At 38.2% G+C, this 20,400-nt stretch overlaps 1 protein-coding gene across 1 annotated transcript; it reads left to right on the top strand.

Moving 5' to 3' along the window:
* The first annotated feature begins 172 nt into the window (after positions 1–172).
* Positions 173–13,088, top strand: GOLT1B (golgi transport 1B). The gene is made up of 5 exons (XM_052640840.1): positions 173–301; positions 7,500–7,591; positions 9,187–9,365; positions 10,137–10,218; positions 12,336–13,088. Exons 1-5 carry the CDS (start codon positions 277–279, stop codon positions 12,372–12,374), a joined length of 417 nt encoding a protein of 138 aa, XP_052496800.1. The 5' UTR covers positions 173–276; the 3' UTR covers positions 12,375–13,088.
* Positions 13,089–20,400: the final 7,312 nt, after the last annotated feature.

Here is a 20,400-nt window from a genome sequence, read left to right as displayed (position 1 = left end):
GGTCCTTTCAACCAATTGCAGGTACTATCCTTCTCTTATTGGTCAAGGGGTGTGGTCACCATTTGCGTCACTGAACAAGACCAGAGATTATTGGTTGATGTTGGGAGCAGGTGTAGCCAATAGGAAGCGGGTTTGAACCTAGGGTGGGGGCGGCTGCGTGTTTCCGGAAGACGTGGCGGCTCTTGCCTGGGCTGTTTCCCGGCTGCATTCTCTCCACTTCGCTCCACACCCAGGGCGCTCCGAGGTGCTATTGCCGCCTCCCTCACCTCTGCAGCCATGATCTCGTTAACGGACACACAGAGTAAGTACCTGCCCCGAGGCCCCGCCTCAAGCCCCGCACACACCTTCCCCGGTCTGGGTCTTGCCCGCCTTCCCCTCCGCCTGCCCGGGTCAATGAATGAAGCTCCGCGATGGGGGCGGTGGCCTGCAATACTCAGCTAGGACTGCGGGACCCTGGAGGAGCCGGGTGCTGAACTTGCGGCTGCGGACCTGGCGGGAGGGGAGAGTCAGTGGGGTCTGGGGAGACGCCCAAGCTGGGGAGGGGGAGCTTTCGCCTAGCGCGCAGGGGTCGCGCCGCTCTCACTTTCAGGAGGATGGGCGCTTTGTTCCTGCGGGCGGCCGCGAGAGAAAGTTTGATGCGCGATGCCAGCGGCCCACTCTTGGGGGTATTTTTACACTTGACATACTTGGGGTCCTCTACAAGTTACTGCTGGTTGTTTGGAGGCCGTGTTTTAAATGTCATCCATGATAGGCTCTTTTTGGAAATGTGCTTACGCTTAAATATTTTGAGTATTTGCTTTTTGCCACCACTGGAAGCAACCTTTTAAACATCCCGTGAAATAGCTTCACTTTTCTACCGGCTGCTGTCTTCCCAATTGTAAACTTTGTGTTCAGTTAAACGACTTCTTTCGTTAATATTGTATGTTGTGCTTTGTGGTATGTTTTATTATTTTAGCATCTTTCTGTCTGCCACAGAGTTCTCCAGCCTATCTTATCTCTAAGATTCATATTGCTGTCTGTTGTCTTTCAATATAAAATTTCCCTTTCAACATGAAATATAAAAGAGGTAGTTTTCTACCCCTTTTTGTCAGTGTTAATAATTTTGTATTTACATATCTGCCAACCCTGTGCTTCCTGTCTTTTGATGGTAGTGATAGTCTTTTTAATCTCACTTTATTTTATCTGCCATGCCTTTTTTTTATTCTGTATAACTTACTTGAATTTTAAAGATTTTTAAGAATTTAACAGTCTGTTGAAATAAAAAATAGAACTTCCTTTAAAAATGGCTTATTTTAAAGTGAAGTCGTAAGGTTTGGATTCAAGTCTTGACTAAGTTGAACTTCATTCACCAAGCTGCTTATAACTCCTGCACACACTGCCACCCCAGGAAAGGTCCCTCCCTTCCTCAGATGGAACTGTGTCTGCACCTTGAGTGCCCATTTTGGTGTATCTGTTCTGATCAGAGATAATATAGAGTCCTTTTCTGTTTGTAGGTTTTTATGTTTGGGGTGGTTTTTTTTGTTTGTTTGTTTAGTGTTATAATAAAACTACCTATTACATAAAAGCATCTCATATCAGTTTACCATGTGCTTTCATGTAAAATGTTTTCTTTAGTTCTAAGAGCCTTGTAAGGCAAAGAAGAATATATCTCTTGCATAAATTAAAGAAGGCTCAAAAGAAATCTAGTGTATAATCATGAGGAAAGCAAGAGAAACAAGACTTGATCCCAGGTCTGCAGGCTCAAAAATCTTTGTCCTTTTCACTGTACCCTGCTAGCATCTAAGAAGATTTGATGTTAAGTTTATTTGAAATCTATCTTAGAGGGATGCAATTTTCCCATAGCAAAAAATAGTTTCAACAGTAGATATTTATTATTTAGAATTATGCATTGATTTTTTGAGAGATTGGGTAGAATATTCAGAGCCTATTTTTGGTCCTCTTGACTGAAACCCAGAATTTAGCAGAATACTATACATAAATTGCTAGAATTTACTTCTAATAGTACTACTAATTACTCAGAAGAAGTACTTGGTCTCTATGTAGTTTTCCTATCTGTTAATACTCCTGTCTGAGTCTGTGATTATTACATATATATATTATTTACTTACCCTGTGCATATAGAGTCTCTTCCATTGAAGTCTTACGGGGACAAGTGCGAATTTACATCCTTTCAAAAACCAGAATGAGGGGGTTGGGTTGGAATATGGGCAGAATAGGCAGCATTCTCCTTACTTCATTACAGTGATGAAGAGGAGGAAATTAAACTTTTTGCTGCTCATTTGCTGAATGTTTTAAATAGATAATGGATGAGAATACAAAATGATTAGTGGACCAAAAGCTCTTTGGATTTCAACTGGTGTTTGTGTGTGTGTTCAACTGTAGAAATTGGCCATCATTCAAGTGACTTACCAAGATTATTCTGGGATCCCGATTCTGGGAGAGAGTGATCAAGTACTGGTCATAGTAAAAAAGCAATTCATGACTTTTTAAGGGAATTCTATAATCCCCTCCAGTACCCCGCCCCCAAAAAAACCCACAAAATTTATTGAGGAGGCTGAAGTGGAGCAGTTGCCATGCTACCGCTAAAGCTTTACTTCATTATGTCACATTGCCTAAATTCTACCATGATGTTGAACTGAGTTCTTTATTATAACATTTTCTCTTTTTGAAAGGATATAGACAGCGCTGCCTTGAAATGTCTTAAATAAGAAATCAAAAGTGCTAAGGTGATCGTCATGGAGTAAGAATATCTCTCCTTATCAAATTGCTACAATAAGCTTTTGATTTTAGATAAATTAGTTTTATTAGATTTTTTAAATTAGATTGTGCTTTAAAACTACACATGCCTGTGTGCATGTGCACATGCATGCATGCACATGAGCAAGAAGAATGAAATTTTAATAATGCGCAAGAAAATACGTTTATTTTCAGTCAGTTCAGTAGCTCAGTCGTGTCCGACTCTTTGCGACCCCATGGACTGCAGCACTCCAGGCTTCCCTGTCCATCACCAGCTCCGAGAGCTTACTCAAACTCATCTCCATTGAGTCAGTGATGCTATCCAACCATCTCATCCTCTGTCATCCCCTTCTTCTCCTGCATTCAGTCTTTACCAGCATCAGGGTCTTTTCAGATGAATCAGTTCTTCTCATCATATGGCCAAAGGATTGGCGTTTCAGCTTCAGCATCAGTCTTTCCAATGAATATTCAACTGATTTCCTTTAGGATTGACTGGTTGGATCTCCTTGCAGTCCAAGGGACTCTCGAGAGTCTTCTCCAGCACCACAGTTCAAAAGCATCAGTTCTTTGGCACTCAGCTTTCTTTAGTCCAACTCTCACATCCATACATGACTACTGGAAAAATCATACCTATAGCTAGATGGACCTTTGTTGGCAAAGTAATACCTCTGCTTTTTAATATGCTGTCTAGTTGGGTCATTACTTTTCTTCCAAGGAGCAAGCGTCTTTTAATTTCATGGCTGCAGTCACCATCTGCAGTGATTTTGTAGCCCAAGAAAATAAAGTCTGTAACTATTTCCATTGTTTCCCTATCTATTTGCCATGAAGTGATGAGACCAAATGCCATGATCTTAGGTTTCTGAATGTTGAGCTTTAAGCCAACATTTTCACTCTCCCCTTTCACTTTCATCAAGAGGGTTTTTAGTTCCTCTTCACTTTCTGCCATAAGGGTGGTGTCATCTGCATATCTGAGGTTATTGAGATTTCTCCCAGCAATCTTGATTCCAGCTTGTGCTTTATCCAGCCCAGTGTTTCTCATGATGTACTCTGCATATAAGTTAAATAAGCAGGGTGACAATATACAGCCTTGACATACTCCTTTCCTGATTTGGAACCAGTCTGTTTTTCCATGTCCAGTTCTAACTGTTGCTTCTTGACCTGCATACAGATTTCTCAGGAGGCAGGTCAGGTAGTCTGGTATTCCCATCCCATGTGGGCAACTTAAGACTCAGATTAGTAACTCATCCTTAATCACAGAAATGGCAAATGTGTGTGTGTGGAGGGGGACGGGTGTGGGGCAGGAGGGGAGTGGTGTGGGGTTTGGCTAGAATTCAAATCTAGTCCTGAGGCTCCACAGTTTATAACTTGGGACTGAAACATTTCACTGCTGTACCCAGTGCAGTCCAGCAAGAGAGGGTTGCCTCCAACATTTTTGCCAAAACACTAGCAGGTTAGTGCCAAATAGTCACTGATGTGAATGGGTCAAAAGGCTCAAACTGGCCTCACTGTTCCATTTTCTCCCCTCCAGTTCTTCCCTAAGCCTATGTATTCACAAGCCCTCTGGTTATTAAAGCACTATTTGGAGCTGCCCTCTCACCATCAGAATCGTACCCAGTAAAATAAACATGCTGTTCATGCTGAACAGTGAGGCCAGTTTGAGACTTTTGACACGTTCAAATTAGGGACTATGTGGCAATAATCTGCTAGTGTTTCAGCAAAAATGTTAGTGGCAACCCTCTCTTGCTGGACGGTACTGGGTAAAGCAGCAGAATGTTTCGGTTCCTGTTGTTATAGTTATAAGCTGTGGAACCTTCAAGACTAGAGTTGAATTCTAGCCAAACCCCACACACTCCCCTCCTACCTAGCACCCGTCCCCCTCCACACACACCCATATTTGCTGATTCTGTGATCAAGGATGAGTTACTAATCTGAGTCTTAAGTTGCCCACATGAAACATGGAGCCAGTAATACTTTTTAACCCCCCAGTTTTGCCAAAGGAATTAGGACATTTGTATAGACATCTCATGGCTCAGACGGTAAAGCGTCTGTCTGCAATGCAGGATCAATCCCAGGGTTGGGAAGATCCCCTGGAGAAGGAAATGGCAGCCCACTCCAGTACTCTTGCCTGGAAAATCCCATGGATGGAGGAGCCTGGTAGGCTACGGTCCATGAGGTCGCAAAGAGTCAAACACAACTGAGCAATGTCACGTTCACTCATTAAATGTAAAACCATATACATTGTCTTTCTTTTTCACTGCAGTTTTTAATAACATAACTGACATTATGTTAGTAACAAGCTGATTATATTAAACTTGAATCACCTAAAGATGCTTCTCCCAGAAGTTCAGCATATCCCAATACCTTTGAGTTTCATTTAATCTGATGTATTTAACTCGGGGGAGGGGGATCCTTTGGGAAGCAGTATGGCATGATGGTTAAGCACAGGGACTTTGGATTCGAATAGACCTGAGTTCAAATGCTTATCCAGATGTGTGACTTTGGGCAAATGAAGTCAATTCTCTAAACCTCAGTTTCCTCCATCTCTAAGATGATATAATGATACCTACCTTGCAATATTACTGGGAGAAATAAGTTCTGTAAGAGATGTGAAGCACTTCATAATGGCCAATTCATGGTAAATTCTCAGTATATAGTATGTTTATTGCCATATAATTTCCTTTCTGAAGAACAAACATCTCGACATGTCTCTGTTATCATTAGGACAACTTGTGAAAAAATAGAAATGGGTTGTATTTAAGTAACCCAGCTGCCAGTGATTAAATCTTAACTACTAAATAGTTACTTAATGGAATGTTACTTGCTCATTTGTCCATATTTTTCTCTCAGAAATTATGCCTGACATCTGAATAGTTATTTTGGTAAATTCTCCTGAAGCATTTAAGCATGAAAGTATCAGCCTCCAACTTTCATGAGAATTTATGTCCGTGGTGTACACTTTCCAATGTATTTATGGACAGGTACTTTGCTGACAAAGATCCATATAGTCAAAGCTGTGATTTTTCCAGTAGTCATGTATGGGTGTGAGAGTTGGACCATAAAGAAAACTGAGCAGCACTGAAAAATTGATGCTTTCCAAATGTGGTGTTAGAGAAGACTCTTGAGAGTTCCTTGGACTGTAAGCAGATCAAACCAGTCAATCCTAAAGGAAATCAGTCCTGAATATTCATTGAAAGGACTGATGCTGAAGCTTCAGTACTTTGGCCACCTGATGCTAAGAGCCAACTCATTCGAAAAGACCCTGATGCTGGGAAAGATTGAAGGCTGGAGGAAAACCGGTACAACAGAGGATGAGATAGTTGGATGGCATCACCAACTCGATGAACGTGAGTTTGAGTAAGCTCCGGGAGTTGGTGGTGGACAGGGAAGCCTGGTATGCTGCAGTCCTCGGGGTCACAAAGAGTCAGACACAACTGAGTGACTGAACTGAACTGAACTGAACCTGAATTCTTTTAGTCTAACTCTCAGAGAAAAAGGTAGCTGGAATGGGAGGCAGTCATTAACTGTAAATTGAAGTTGAGGATGTTGAAGAAGACACATGTAAATTTTCAACTCATTGGAACATTTTACATGGCTTAAATTTTTAAGGAGCTGTGACTTAGATTTTAGCTTTCTGGAGCTGAGGTAACAGATCAGAAATCACTACTGTGTATTTAAAATTGTATTTCCCCAAATATGGCAGTTTCAGTTCGGATCCATTGTTTTCTGCAGGTAGTGCTGCTAGGTTAAAGTAAGGATTGGTGACTGGTTTCCTGCAAGCTGTACTAAAATGAGCAAGGAAGTAATTTCATGGATTGTGCTTTGTAACATTAACAGACTAGTGCAACTGTAACCATAGAAAGTTAAGACTCTTCAGAAGTACAGATAAGTCTAGGGAATGTAAAGGCAATAAAATTATTAGTTTTATATAAAGAGTAAATAGAGCCTTAAAAGCTTATATTTTCCACTACTCTATACTCAGTACCTAGAACAGTTGCCAACATCTAGGAGTTGATCAACAATTTTTTGTTTCTGAGTGAAGAAGTAAAGACCCAGAATGTTAATATTAGGTAAAACAGTGTTGGAGAGATGGTTTTAGGACTGAGACTAAATGTGTGAATAGGTGCATAGTTGAGAGAGACTTATAGTAGATAAATGCATGACAAACCATCAGGAAGTCAAAGTGATGCCGCACCTTCTGAATATTAACTTTTAGAGGAGACAGCTACTTGATTCTCAAAATTTCTCGTGTTGCCATTGTGAGAAGCAGTGCATAATAGAGTGAAGTCTGTTGTACTGACGTCCTGTAGCATTTCTGGTAGGTTCAGCATTTTAAGAAGAAACTGCAGGTCTTGTGCATATAAATACTAGTCCTGGAACATAAAAGGAGAAGAGGGGACAAACAGTAAAAGTAAACCCATATACTATGTCTGAAGCCAGAAGGTTTCTTGGGAGGAAAAAAAATACATAACCAAAGGTTTAGAATCCTGATTCATCTTTCTCTATTATGGGTATGTTTGTGAGAAGTCTTCTGTTTCATTTAAGGAGCAGAAATTCTTAACTCATTTTAAATTTGAGAGTAATTTGCTGATGTTAATTTAAAATGTTATAGTTCATAAAGAATGTCATCATAAGTTAACCTGCAGTGTTGGGACCCATGTTTCCTTATCAGTCAAAAGAAAAACTGAAAATTTTTTCCTAGTTTACAGGGATCTGAATGTAACTTTATTTTTGCTCTACCCTTAACTGTATGACTTCTGTTGCAGAAATTGGAATGGGATTAACAGGATTTGGCGTGTTCTTCCTATTCTTTGGAATGATCCTCTTTTTTGACAAAGCACTACTGGCTATTGGAAATGTGAGTGTTTCAACATATATTTTAACTACATTCATAATGAAATTTTTACTTAATATAAATGAATTATTGCCAGCTGTAAAACCAGGGGAAGATAATTCACTGTTACTCATATGAAGATTCCTGTTACATTTTCTGTTTCCATCAGGGATGAAACTTGCAAGCTTACTGTTTAAATAAAAGGTAAACACTTAATGAGGCTTTCTAATCCCGTAACTGCTTGGTTAAATATTTTGATATGTGATTTACAATAGAGTAAAGTCAAGACTACCTCTGAGTAGTTCAAAGTAGATGATTTCATAGCCCCACGTCTTGGTAAATTTGTTAATGTTGTTTTGACTTGAAATATCTGAGATTTAACATTTACTTCAATAGCATAAGATGAAGAGTTTTTTAAAACCACTTCAACCTTTAAAATATATACCTCTATTAATAATTGGCTTGCTAAGAAAGGTGTGTATATTGTTTATTTGGAATGTGTACTCTCTTATCTGTGGTGAAGGCTGTGCAAGAGCCCTAGAAATTAGTAACCCTCTTTAAAAAAGTGTTAGTTGCTGAGTCATATCTGACTCTTAGTGCCCGCTCTTAGGACTGTAGCCAGGGTCCTCTGTCCATGGAATTCTCCAGGCAAGAAAGAATACTGGAGTTGGTTGCCATGCCCTCCTCCAGGGGATCTTCCCAACCCAGGGATTTACGGTCTGAGCCCCCAGGGAAGCCCAGTAATCCTCCTAAGAGGGCACTAAAGTCATTAAGGATGGAATAGTTTCAAAGTGTATATTAACATCGGACTTTTAATTGGATGTTGGAAAATACAAAGGATAACAAAATTGTTCAGAATTAATGTTTTAATAAACAATAACATCAACAGCATTGGCATCTCAGAATGTGAAACTTAAACATTAGGCTTAATAAATATTTGTGTGAAATATTTTTCTCTAAAGTACAGTAATGAAGAAAGGCAAGTATTTGGGAATAAAACCCGGAAGAAAACAAGTTTTTAGTTGACCACCATCTCTTGTCCATTGTCTGAAAACATACAGAATATATTTGAGAAGGCACAGCTGTATTTCATATCAGCTGCTCCCAGACTTCTGGAAGTAATAAAACTAGGATCTTCCTCCTGGGTTTGTGTGATTTCTTCTACTACCAAATGGGCCATGTCAGGTTTTCTCCCATCTGTAGGATCTCCTATCGGTCCTGATAAAAGTTTTCAGAACCGGGAGTCCCTTCAGTTGATATTTTACAGGCACCTACTCTCTTTCGCCTTCCGGTTCATCTTGTAAATTGAAAAAGCTGTCGCCATCTGGCTAAACCTGGGGAAACCACTGCAGGCGCAAACACCCATGGGTAATGCCTCATTTGTCTTTACTTCCCTTTTCTTCATCAGATCACAACAGAAGAGGGCTGACAGAGTGGGATGTAACCACCACTTCAACATGGTCCTGCCTCTTGTGTGCATTGGTGGCCTTCTCTGGCCAGTTGGCCACATTAAAAGGCACATGTCTTAAACATTTATCATATTTATTTTTGACCATCCTTTTCAAGCGTATACAGTGCATTTAACTGCTTAACTATGTTGCATTTTCCTTCTCTTGCAGGTTTTATTTGTGGCTGGCTTGGCTTTTGTAATTGGTTTAGAAAGAACATTCAGATTCTTCTTCCAAAAACATAAAGTGAAAGCTACAGGATTTTTCCTGGGTGGTGTGTTTGTGGTCCTGATTGGTTCGCCTTTGATAGGCATGATCTTTGAAATTTATGGATTCTTTCTCTTGTTCAGGTAACTCAACTATTTTATTCTTTCAGTAAACCATTATGTCAGATAATTATTACAGAAACCCAGATGTGTTTATCAAGTGCAGATGATTGCTTGTGTCAGGGTATAAATTAACTTGTAAAGCATTTTCAGTGCTATAAAGTTTACTTTGGTGGCATCTTAAGGCACTCTGTCTGTTTGCTATTTTCATCAACCAACCAGTGATAGATCAATCCAGCGTTTTAACATGTAGAACCTGATACTTCACAGGTATTGCCACTTGTTGATGCTTTCTTTAGTGCGTGCAGATGTTAAAAAATTTTGGACCAAATGCATTATTAGAGGTTTTGATCATTTAATATTTTCTGAATGCCACTTACCAAGTAAATAATAGTATACAATGTGAGAAAACACTTTTAAGTAAGGTTGATTAAATTACTTATTCAAGAAAGGTATATCATTTGTCTTCTATCCGCCAAGCACCCTATTGCCCACAGGAAACAAAAAAACTAAGTGCCAAATCTGCTTTAAGGAATCTCTCATTTCTGACACATGAAATAGACTGTAAAGGAACCAGTGGGATATAGTAGTAATGTGGTTATAGATGTTTATGCAGAATGTTACAGAGCACAACTAAAGAAGGGATCACACCCAGGGAGAGGGAAGAAATGGTAACTGAATTTTGAAGTTGCTTAAAAGTTCAAAATTTTAACAAGATTTCTTTTTATGTGGCTAACAGTCGGTTTTGGTGCTAGAGAATCTGTTCGTTCTAAGACCTTTTTCCCCCTCTCCTAGGGGCTTCTTTCCTGTGGTTGTTGGCTTTATTAGAAGAGTGCCAGTCCTTGGATCCCTCTTGAACTTACCTGGAATTAGATCGGTAAGTAATCCTATATTTAGCAACATATTTTTTTGAACCATTAAAATAAGTGCTCTCTGGGAGAAAGAATGGTTTGGGAGTTTGGGGTTAGCAGATGCAGACTATTATATTTAGAATGGATAAACAAGATCCTGCTGCATAGCACAGAGAACTATATTCAGCATCCTGTGATAAATCGTAACAGAAAAGAATATACGTATATATATGTATAACTGAATCACTTTGCTTTACAGCACAAATTAACACAATGTTGTAAATCAACTACAATTTTGAAATTGTTTAAATAAAATAAAAATTTTAAAGATAAATAATTGTTCTCTGATGCTCTTTTTAGAAATTTGAGGAATTGATAACATGATTGATATGTTTTTATTATGATATAAACAGTTGCATCACATAAATTGTGGTTACAATGAATAACAGAAAATAATCATTGCTAAACCTATAAAACCTGAAATTTGGTTTCACTGTATCCGCATTTAATGTTGTTTTCCTTTTTTCATGTGACTTGGATTGCTATGCTACCTTTCTCTTTGAGAGTTCAAAGCACCTTTCAATTAACTTTTATAAGAGCTCTAATTTTAGAAGCAATAATATAAAACACCATTATTTCTTACAAATATGTTCTCTCTTAGACTGTATCACCAAATGGAGTGTGTTGAAACAATTAAATAAAGCATTGTGATACTGAGAGTCAGATGATAAAATTCTGTTTCCAGCTCTGTCCACAGTTAGAACGGTCTTGTCAAATCTATATCTCCAGGGCAGGCCATCAACTTCTTATAGATGTTTGCAGATTTGCATAGTTGCTTCTAGAGATACTCCATAGCATGTATTGAATTCTCAAAGAGCTAAAGGATGGCTTTCCCACTAAGGAATAGGTACCACTGTAAGCCTGATCTCATTTCAGTTTTAGACTCAGAATCTTACAGCTCACATAACCTAGATATTTGAAGTTACCTTTGGAGAGAAAATGTGCTTTCTCTCCACCTAAATATGTCATAAAATTCTAATGAATCCATGAGTGCTAGTCACTTACTTGCAATAATATAAAATGCTGGGACCTAGGCTTATAGGGGTATATCCTGATTTCATTCACATTAATCCCCAAACTCATACAGTAGTCAGTGTTACTTATACTTAGAATGTCTTTTGAATGTACTAAAACTTCTAGTTATATAGAGTTGTACTTATTAATCATGTCCCTAATTTAAGGATTCTTCAGTATTTGCATAAATGAACATTCAGTGCTAAACATTTTGTTTTCTACTAATGCTTCATTAAAATAAATAAGCATTTCTTAATATTATTTTATTATTAAGTAAAAGTATGAATAGTGACATAAAGGGTTAAATAATTCCTACATTTTGATAGTATTATAGCCACTTGGGTTATGTAACTTAATATCTTCACTAATTACTTTGTTTCAACATCTGTTTGCATCACCATCTGGAATGCTGAAGAAAGCCCAATTGCTTTATATTTGGGGTGGAGTAATCAAGTAAATAGCCACTTACATTAATATGTGTTAAAACTTATGTTCTGTAATATCGATTTATGCTTGCATCATTAAGTCTCTTTTTAATGTCATTGCCACTTTCAGTCTGAAGTCCAGAATACACATTTAAAGTATTTTTAGTCAATAGCTGTTGTTAATTATTGAACTTAATGGAGCTAAATCTGTTTGTTCAAAGACTACATAGGCCCAGAAGAGATCCACAATAATGGTCAGTTGAAATAATATTATTGGGTTCATTAATGCATGAATGGCTGACATTTCAGCTTTTTTTTTTTTAAATTTTTCTTTTGTTAAGCTAGAAGCGTTAACTTCATTTTATCCAGTTTTTTTAATTCATTGTGTTGCATTTCTCGTGTTGCACTTTTAAAGTCATATGTATAACATGTCATGCAAAAACTCCTAGAAAAAAAATTTTTTATATACATTTATGTGTCAGAAGATGGTGAGTAGTACTGGATTAATCATTGTCAGTCATACCTTAAATTTCCACAAATCTTACAAAGCTGGGTTTTTTTAATCAACATTTAAAGAGTTGATGTGATATTTTTAAGTGCTCTAGGCTTTTTTTTTTAACTATCTGTTTTTCTTCTCCTTGCAGTTTGTAGATAAAGTCGGAGAGAGCAACAATATGGTGTAACAACCATTGAATTGAAGACTCATTTAAAATATTGTATTATTTATAAAATCCTTTGAAGAATATTCAGCACAAAATTAAATTACCTGAAATAGCTTGTAATGTTCTTTACAGAAGTTTAAAAGGTATAGCCTACAAAGTACCAACAACAGTTAACAAAGAAGCGATGAAAACAGGCTTCTAACCAAGTCATCTAAGAGGTCAGCAAGCAAACCGAAGGAGGTGAAATCTATGTTACATGCATATTGAAACTTTTAAAGGCCATTTTTATTATTTTCCCACAATGTGTGAAACACAGCCATCCATAGTGAACTGTATGTAATCCCTATTTCTTTCCTTCTTATGTTCAGGATGCAAGCATATCCATAGGCATTTCCTTTTTAGAAGTGTCCACTGCAATGGCAAAAATATTTCCAGTTGCACTGTGTCTCTGAAAATGATGCATGAGTTAGATTGGATTATGTCATTTTAATCTATTAAAACCAGGAAAACCCAGTGTTGATGTATGAATCCCTTTTTTTTTTTTTGGTAAGAATATGGTTAAAATAAAACTTTCATGGTTCTTCTGAATCTTAATATTTTAAAACCAGATAAAAATCCGACCTAGATATTCTTTGTTGGAATGTTGCAAAGGTCATTCTTTACTATCGTACAGTTTCTAAGTTACAGCTTACTCAGCATTTTTTCCTTCAGCAACACACTCTGGAAATCCTTATATTCCTTGGGACTCTCATCTGAGCATCTGTATCTTTCATGACACATGAGCATTTAACAGAAAGCCATCTTAGCCATGAAAGAGTCTGTTACAAAGCTTGTTTCACTGAATGGTGTGTTCTTTAAGATACTAAGTGATACAACCCAAGTGAGATTTTTCTGTGTCATGATCCAGTTTTTCCTTTTATTTTTTTAATTTTAGCAGTGGTGTATTATTTTGCTTTTCATACATTGAAATAACTACTGGTAATTTTTACTTTAAGATGTAACATGTTATAAGGTTAGATTTACAGCTGTTTTTTAAAGGGCTGTTCACAGAAGCCAATTTTTCCCTTATTTTCAGCATTTTCCTAACATAAAAATCCGTATGCATACTGTGTGTTTCATACTTGCTCTCTTCATCTTGAATTCGTGGAGAGACTCTCTGAGTTCACACGCTAAAGTTATTTTACTGTAATTAAACTGGCTATAGTTCTGAAAAACATGACACTACAAAAACGATGTGGTGTTTTCTCCACTGTTGCTGCTCGACAGGCAGTAAGTAGGAAGCTGTGGTTGTTTCCTCAGGAGTAGTTTTCCAAGGAGGCACCCTTTTGTAGATGTAGGAAGCCATGTCAAGAGTCATAGTATTATTTGTTTTACTATTAATGATTGTACTATTTGCTCATTTTTTTTTAACAGTCGCAGAGCTTTTTAATACATAAAATCATTGAAATTTGTGATTTTTTATTTACAAACATGTCTACAAGATATATTGTTGCCTATGTTATTAGTAGTTAAATCTCTTGATGCACAGGGAAGTCCCATCCTTGCTCATCTAAAGAACGAACGACTTGGTAGATAGTCTTAACGGTTCAGCCTTGTGGATTACTGTCTTTTCGGTACTGGCATTTGACTTATGACATAATCTGTGAACATAGATGATATTGACAAAATGAGACTCCTACCTCAATAGTTCATGGAATGATAAGAAACCTTTTGTTGTCTAATGTTCTTCAAAAAAGTACTATCCTCACTTGGAGAGTGTCAAATATCTACATACTTGGGGGACTGACTTATATAAGTTGCCCTGTGGGACTCTGTTATACATATTTTTGATTGACCCATATTATTTACAGTGGCTAGATAAGTCTACCTTTTTTAGAGCAAGAACAGTATCTGTTAATGTAAGGAGCATCTATATTATTTAACTCCTTTGTAGACATGAATTTCTATCAAAATGTTCTTTGCACTGTAGCAGAGATCTCTTTTTCAACAATCTTGTTCAGAAAACATTATTAGACAGAAGTGTATAAAGGATGTGATAATCTCCCAATAAGAATGAGAGGCTTGGAGCAGTTTTGTTTTTTCAAATGTGAGTTTGGGACTGCTTGGCAGCATTGTATGTTTCTTAGAACCATTGATGAGGCTCTATTTTTAAACATAACTTGTTTTCTGACAGAAAACACTGTACATCATATGGTTTCTTCCTTTCCAAAATTAGTCTTCTGTGACAAAAAAAAAAAGCATCAGTTATTGCTATAAAGGTGGAAGAAAAGGTCTGATACTACTTAGCCTTAAGTGTTTCTGGCATTGTTCAAATCTATTTTCTGTAACAGAAACCTATTTGGAATGTTTTTCTTTTCCCCTTATACATTGTAATTCCTGGAATACTGCTGCTTTTAAAAGTCTCACAGATTATATGATCTAACAATTGAATATTGTAAATACACTTGTCTTACTTCTCAATAAAAGGGTACTTTTCTATTAATTGGTGGTTGTCTCAACTTGGGCTGCTAAAACAAAATTCCACAGACCAACTTACACAACAGATATTAGTTCTCACGGTTCTGGATTCTGGGAAGTCCAAAATGAAGATGCTGGCAGATTCAGTTCCTGGAGAGGGCCCTCTTTCTAGCTTGCAGACAGCTGCCTCCTTACTGTGTCCTCACATGACATAGGAAAAGAGAATGAGCTCTCATCTCTCTTCTAATAAGGGCATTAATCCCTTCATGAGGCATCCCATCTTGGTCACTTCATCTAAACCCAGCTACCTCCCCATGGCCCACCCCCAGTGCCAGCATATTGGCGGTTGAGTTTTCAACGTATAAGTTTGAAGGGAACAAAAATTCAATCCTTAACAATGGTCAGATGTATTTTTATTATGAAATTCTAAAAATCGAGCATTGTACAATAACCCAACTTGTGTTTTAAGTTGATGGGTAAACAGTGGAAACAGTGTCAGACATTATTTTTTGGGCTCCAAAGTCACTGCAGATGGTGATTGCAGCCATGAAATTAAAAGACGCTTACTCTTTGGAAGGAAAGTTATGACCAACCTAGATAGCATATTCAAAAGCAGAGACATTACTTTGCCATCAAAGGTCTGTCTAGTCAAGGCTATGGTTTTTCCTGTGGTCATGTATGGATGTGAGAGTTGGACTGTGAAGAAAGCTGAGCGCCAAAGAATTGATGCTTTTGAACTGTGGTGTTGGAGAAGACTCTTGGAGTCCCTTGGACTGTGAGGGGATCCAACCAGTCCATTCTGAAGGAGATCAACCCTGGAATTTCTTTGGAGGGAATGATGCTAAAGCTGAAACTCCAGTACTTTGGCCACCTCATGCGAAGAGTTGACTCATTGGAAAAGACTCTGATGGTGGGAGGGATTGGGGGCAGGAGGAGAAGAGGACGACAGAGGATGAGATGGCTGGATGGCATCACCAACTCGATGGACATGAGTTTGAGTGAACTCCGGGAGTTGATGGACAGGGAGGCCTGGCATGCTGCAATTCATGGGGTCGCAAAGAGTCGGACACGACTGAGTGACTGAACTGAACTGAATATGCAGTTTTCTTTTTTATAGAAGGATCATCACATCTTTCATTTCCTAAGTGTTTAATTATAATCAGAAACAAGCTTAAGGTAAAACAAAGTGAGCAGTGAATTTAGAAATTGGTGGAGAAATGCTTATTTTTTTTTCTCAGCATGGAAGGAATATATAATATTTAAGTATTCATGACTTAAACTCAATGTCAGCAGTGTTTTGATCATAAACTTTAGTAAGGCCAAAAGCCACTGGACAAATCTATCAGTTAAGGTACACAATAAGTTTGTTGCTTCCGATCATTAAACCACAAATCTTGACTATTGTCTGTTGAACTGCAAGTCTTGAATCTATTATTAAATATCCAGTACATCTTTCTAGTAGTGAAGAATAGGGAGGCCTGGTCTGCTGGAGTCCAAGGGGTCATAAAGGGTCAGACACAACTTAAGGACTAAACAACATCTTTCTAACCTTTTCCTCTGGGCTAAAAGGTTCCAACCTCTGTGTTTCTGCTTCTTGTATCTATGTAGGAGGTTGGACATAGCATCTGCCCCAGATCCTTCAACTGACGCTTTTCCATGGCCTTACCTTTACCACCTAAGACCTGTTAAAGGGTCACCTCTGTTTAGGCCAAAACAGCAGGCCCTTCCATGTCCTCTCCTAGACCGTTCCACTTGTTTTGTATTTATATGGTTTGGGGAAAGACATTCTTGAGCTTCAAAGCTTAAGTAAAGAATAGTAAAGACATTGGCCAGTGAGTGGGGAGTTTTATTTTGAATAGTGGGCCTTCTCAGTGCCCTAATAAAGCTGGTAGCTCTTTGGGGAGTTAACTTCTTCCACCCCTTTGTGAGACAACTGGCCTATGGAGTTGACTGGCCTTCACAGAGAATAAAGCCAAAACAAAATAGGAATTAAACCCAGTGACCTCAACATCCAGTACCAAAATCCTCTATTCTGTCATCAGAGGTAATTTCTGTCTTTGGGTATCTTAATAGCCATATTGTCCAGGTAATCTTTCCCAAGATAGGAGCTGTTTGAAAAAGAGAAACATCATATGATATCAGTTATATGTGATTTCTAAAAAAAAAAAAAATTTGGTACACATGAACTTAGTAAAGAAATAGACTCACAGACATTGAAAACAAACTTACCAAAGTGGATGGAGTGGGGGGAAGGTAGATAAATGAAGAATTTCAGATTAACAAATACACACTACTATATATAAAATAGATAAGCAACAAAGACCTACTGTAGAGCACAGGGAACTGTATTCAGTATTTTGAAATAACCTATAACGGAAAAGAATCTGAAAAAGGTTTGATATATATATATATATATATATATATATATATATAACAGTATTAGTTTGCTGTGCCCCTGAAGGGCTTCTCTGGTGGCTCAGACAGTTAAGAATCTGCCTGTAGTACAGGAGACGTAACAGATACTAGTTCGATCCTTGGGTCAGGAAGTCCCCCTGGCGAAGGGAATAGCTACCCACTCCAGTGTTCTTGCCTGGAGAATTTCCTGAAACTAATATAACCTGCACCTGAAACTAATATAACATTCTAAATAAACTACACTTCAATTTTTAAAATGTACAAAATTAAAACAATTGTTTTCTAAAGGTAGGCGCTGTTGTGTGTGTGAACACAGTAATCACGATCTTGTAAGAATGCAGTTTAAACTTTGACAATGCTGTTTCAGTTGGGCCTGGGCACCCTGAAGTCGAATAGAAGAATTCAGATAACATCAGTGATGTGGGCAAAATTATCTCCATTAAATATGCCTTTTAAAAAAGTTTCAGAGACAAAAACAAGTATCATGTATATAAATATATAGAATCTAGAAAAAAATGGTATAGATGAACCTATTTGCAGGGCAGAAAGAAAGACCAGACGTTAAGAAGAAACATGTGGTCACAGGCCTATGGAGGAAGGGGAGGGTGAGACAAAATGGGAGATTGGGATTAACATACATAAACTACCGTGGGTGAAAAACAGATAGCTGGTGGGAACCTGTCGTACAGCATAGAGAGCTCAGCTCAGTGCTCTGTGATGACAGAGAGGGATGGAATGCGGGGCGGGTGTGTGTGTGAGAGGGAGGTTCAGAGGAAGGGGATATGTGAATACATACAGTTGATTCTTCTTGTACAGCAGAAACTAACAATATTGTAAAGCAACTATACTCCTTTTTTTTTTTTTTTAATGAAGGAAAAATAGGTTTCGGATCCAATTTGTCCAATAGCCACTGCCAGGTCATGTCAGCAGAATAAAATGTAATGTTTTTGTATGTCAACTGTTTTGTAATCAAATAAATGACTTCTGTTTTAGCCCATTTCTAGCTTTAGACCTGTAAAAATCTTTAACTTTTTGTGATTTAACAAAAACATTTAATCGGGAGTCAATGCCTTTTTAGAACAAATTTACCTTCTGGCATGTTACTTTTGATAAGACTAGAATATTGATAACACGTCAAGGCCATTCTGCTCACTTGTGCATATTATGCTGAAAATGGCAGCTTTGACGTAAAACATCTGCTTATGAATTCATTAGCGAACCTGTTATGGACAAAGCACATTATTTTTTTCCTTAAAATCATAATTTCAAAACACAGTTGATTGGCAATTTATTTTCCTGTCCCTCTTTCTAGAACCTTTGTGTGTGCTTGGTATGGAAAGGGGAAAAAAGACATTTTAGTTGTTTATTGATGAGTGATCAGTCACTTCAGTCATGGCCGACTCCTTTCGACCCTATGGACTGTAGCCTGCCAGGCTCCTTCTGTCCATGGGATTCTTCAGGCAAGAATACTGGAGTGGGAGTGGGTTGCTGTGCTCTCCTCCAGGGGATCTTCCCAACCCAGGGGTCAAATCTGCATCTCCTGCGGCTCCTGCATTGCAGGTGGATTCTTTGCCTGTTAAACCAGCAGGGAAGCCCAGTTGCTTGTTCAGTTCAGTTCAGTTCAGTTGCTCAGTTGTGTCTGACTCTCTGCAACCCCATGAATTGCAGCACGCTAGGCCTCCCTGTCTATCACCAACTCCCAGAGTTCATTCAAACTCATGTCCATCAAGTAGGTGATGCCATCCAGCCATCTCATCCTCTGCCGTCCCCTTCTCCTCCGTTGCTTGTTAGGATAACCTAATAACTGGGTTTCAGTTATGAGTTCTATTAAAATATAAATATAGTCTTCTTTTTTCTATTGCTTTTTCTTTGGAAGTTGCTACAATCCCTTGAAATTAATTTATAAAATCCTAAAACCTAATCTTTAATGTTAAGATTTTTCTCTAGATATGGTGGGAATCTTTTAGTCCTTAGTTTTTATCTTCCTCCTCTCCTAAACAGTCGAAAATGTCTTTAAAGCAAGAAAGAGCCAGAACCATGAGTGCAGTGAAGGGAGTAACTACTCCTTAAGTTTCTACCTAAAAACTCCTTTATATGTTTCATTCTCATTTACGAACCAAATCTCCTTTCTGCACATGACCATCAAGTCCAAAAGTCATATGCCCAAACCTCAATCTCTCTTGCAGAAGTATTTACAGGTAGATTGCATCACTCATTGGAGAAGGCAATGGCACCCAACTCCAGTGTTCTTGCCTGGAGAATCCCAGGGACGAGGGAGCCTGGTGGGCTGATGTCTATGGGTTCGCACAGAGTCGGACACGACTGAAGCGACTTAGCAGCAGCAGCAACAGCAGCATCACCCATCAAGCTTCAATCCCAAGACAAACTCGTCTGTTCTTTCTCTGTACGCCCTGATATTTCTATTGCTAGCCATTCTCCCAGTCATGCAGACTTTAAGCTTTCAAGTTTTTAGTTTGTGTTATCACTTTTTATATCATCTAAGATTTACTACTCAAAATGTCCAAGGGTCAGAATAGGATCCATCAGCATCACTTGGGAGTTTATTAGAAATGCAGATTCTCTGGCCCCATCCCATCTATACTGAATCAGAACACACATTTTAATGAGATTCCCAGATGATTCAAAAACACATTAACAAATACCTGCAGAGCACTACTCTGACATTTAGAAGAAAGAGATCATCTCTCTCATCCATGGTACCTTAGCACATGGTGGCCACTCTGATCCTTGTTCACTGTCTGCCTGTGTGTATAACTGTTTCAACTAAAGAAAGTGTTGATGAAAGTGAAAGAGGAGAGTGAAAAAGCTGGCTTAAAACTCAACATTCAAAAAACTAAGATCATGGCATCTGGTCTCATCACTTCATGGCAAATAGATGGGAAACACTGGAAACAGTGACAGACTTTATTTTGGGGGGCTCCAAAATCACTGCAGATGGTGACTGCAGCCATGAAATTAAAAGATGCTTGCTCCTTGGAAGAAAAGGTATGACCAACCTAGACAGCATATTAAAAAGCAGAAATATTACTTTGCCAACAAAGGTCCATCTAATCAAAGGTATGGTTTTTCCAGTAGTCATGTATGGGTGTGAGAGTTGGACTGTGAAGAAAGCTGAGTGCCAAAGAATTGATGCTTTTGAACTGTGGTGTTGGAG

The sequence above is a fragment of the Budorcas taxicolor genome, chromosome 5, assembly GCF_023091745.1.
Source record: "Budorcas taxicolor isolate Tak-1 chromosome 5, Takin1.1, whole genome shotgun sequence".
Classification (NCBI taxonomy): Eukaryota; Metazoa; Chordata; class Mammalia; order Artiodactyla; family Bovidae; genus Budorcas; species Budorcas taxicolor.
The sequence above is the reverse complement of the archived record's forward strand: the minus strand, read 5'-3'. Positions and strand labels throughout refer to the sequence as shown.

What these genes read in the sequence shown, in the direction of transcription:
- GOLT1B (XM_052640840.1), top strand. Translation starts at nt 277, where the DNA reads ATGATCTCGTTAACGGACACACAGA. An exon ending in CTCGTTAACGGACACACAGA is followed by an intron (nt 302 to 7,499) that starts GTAAGTACCTGC and finishes CTTCTGTTGCAG; the next exon opens with AAATTGGAATGGGATTAACA. An exon ending in GGATTCTTTCTCTTGTTCAG is followed by an intron (nt 9,366 to 10,136) that starts GTAACTCAACTA and finishes CCCCTCTCCTAG; the next exon opens with GGGCTTCTTTCCTGTGGTTG.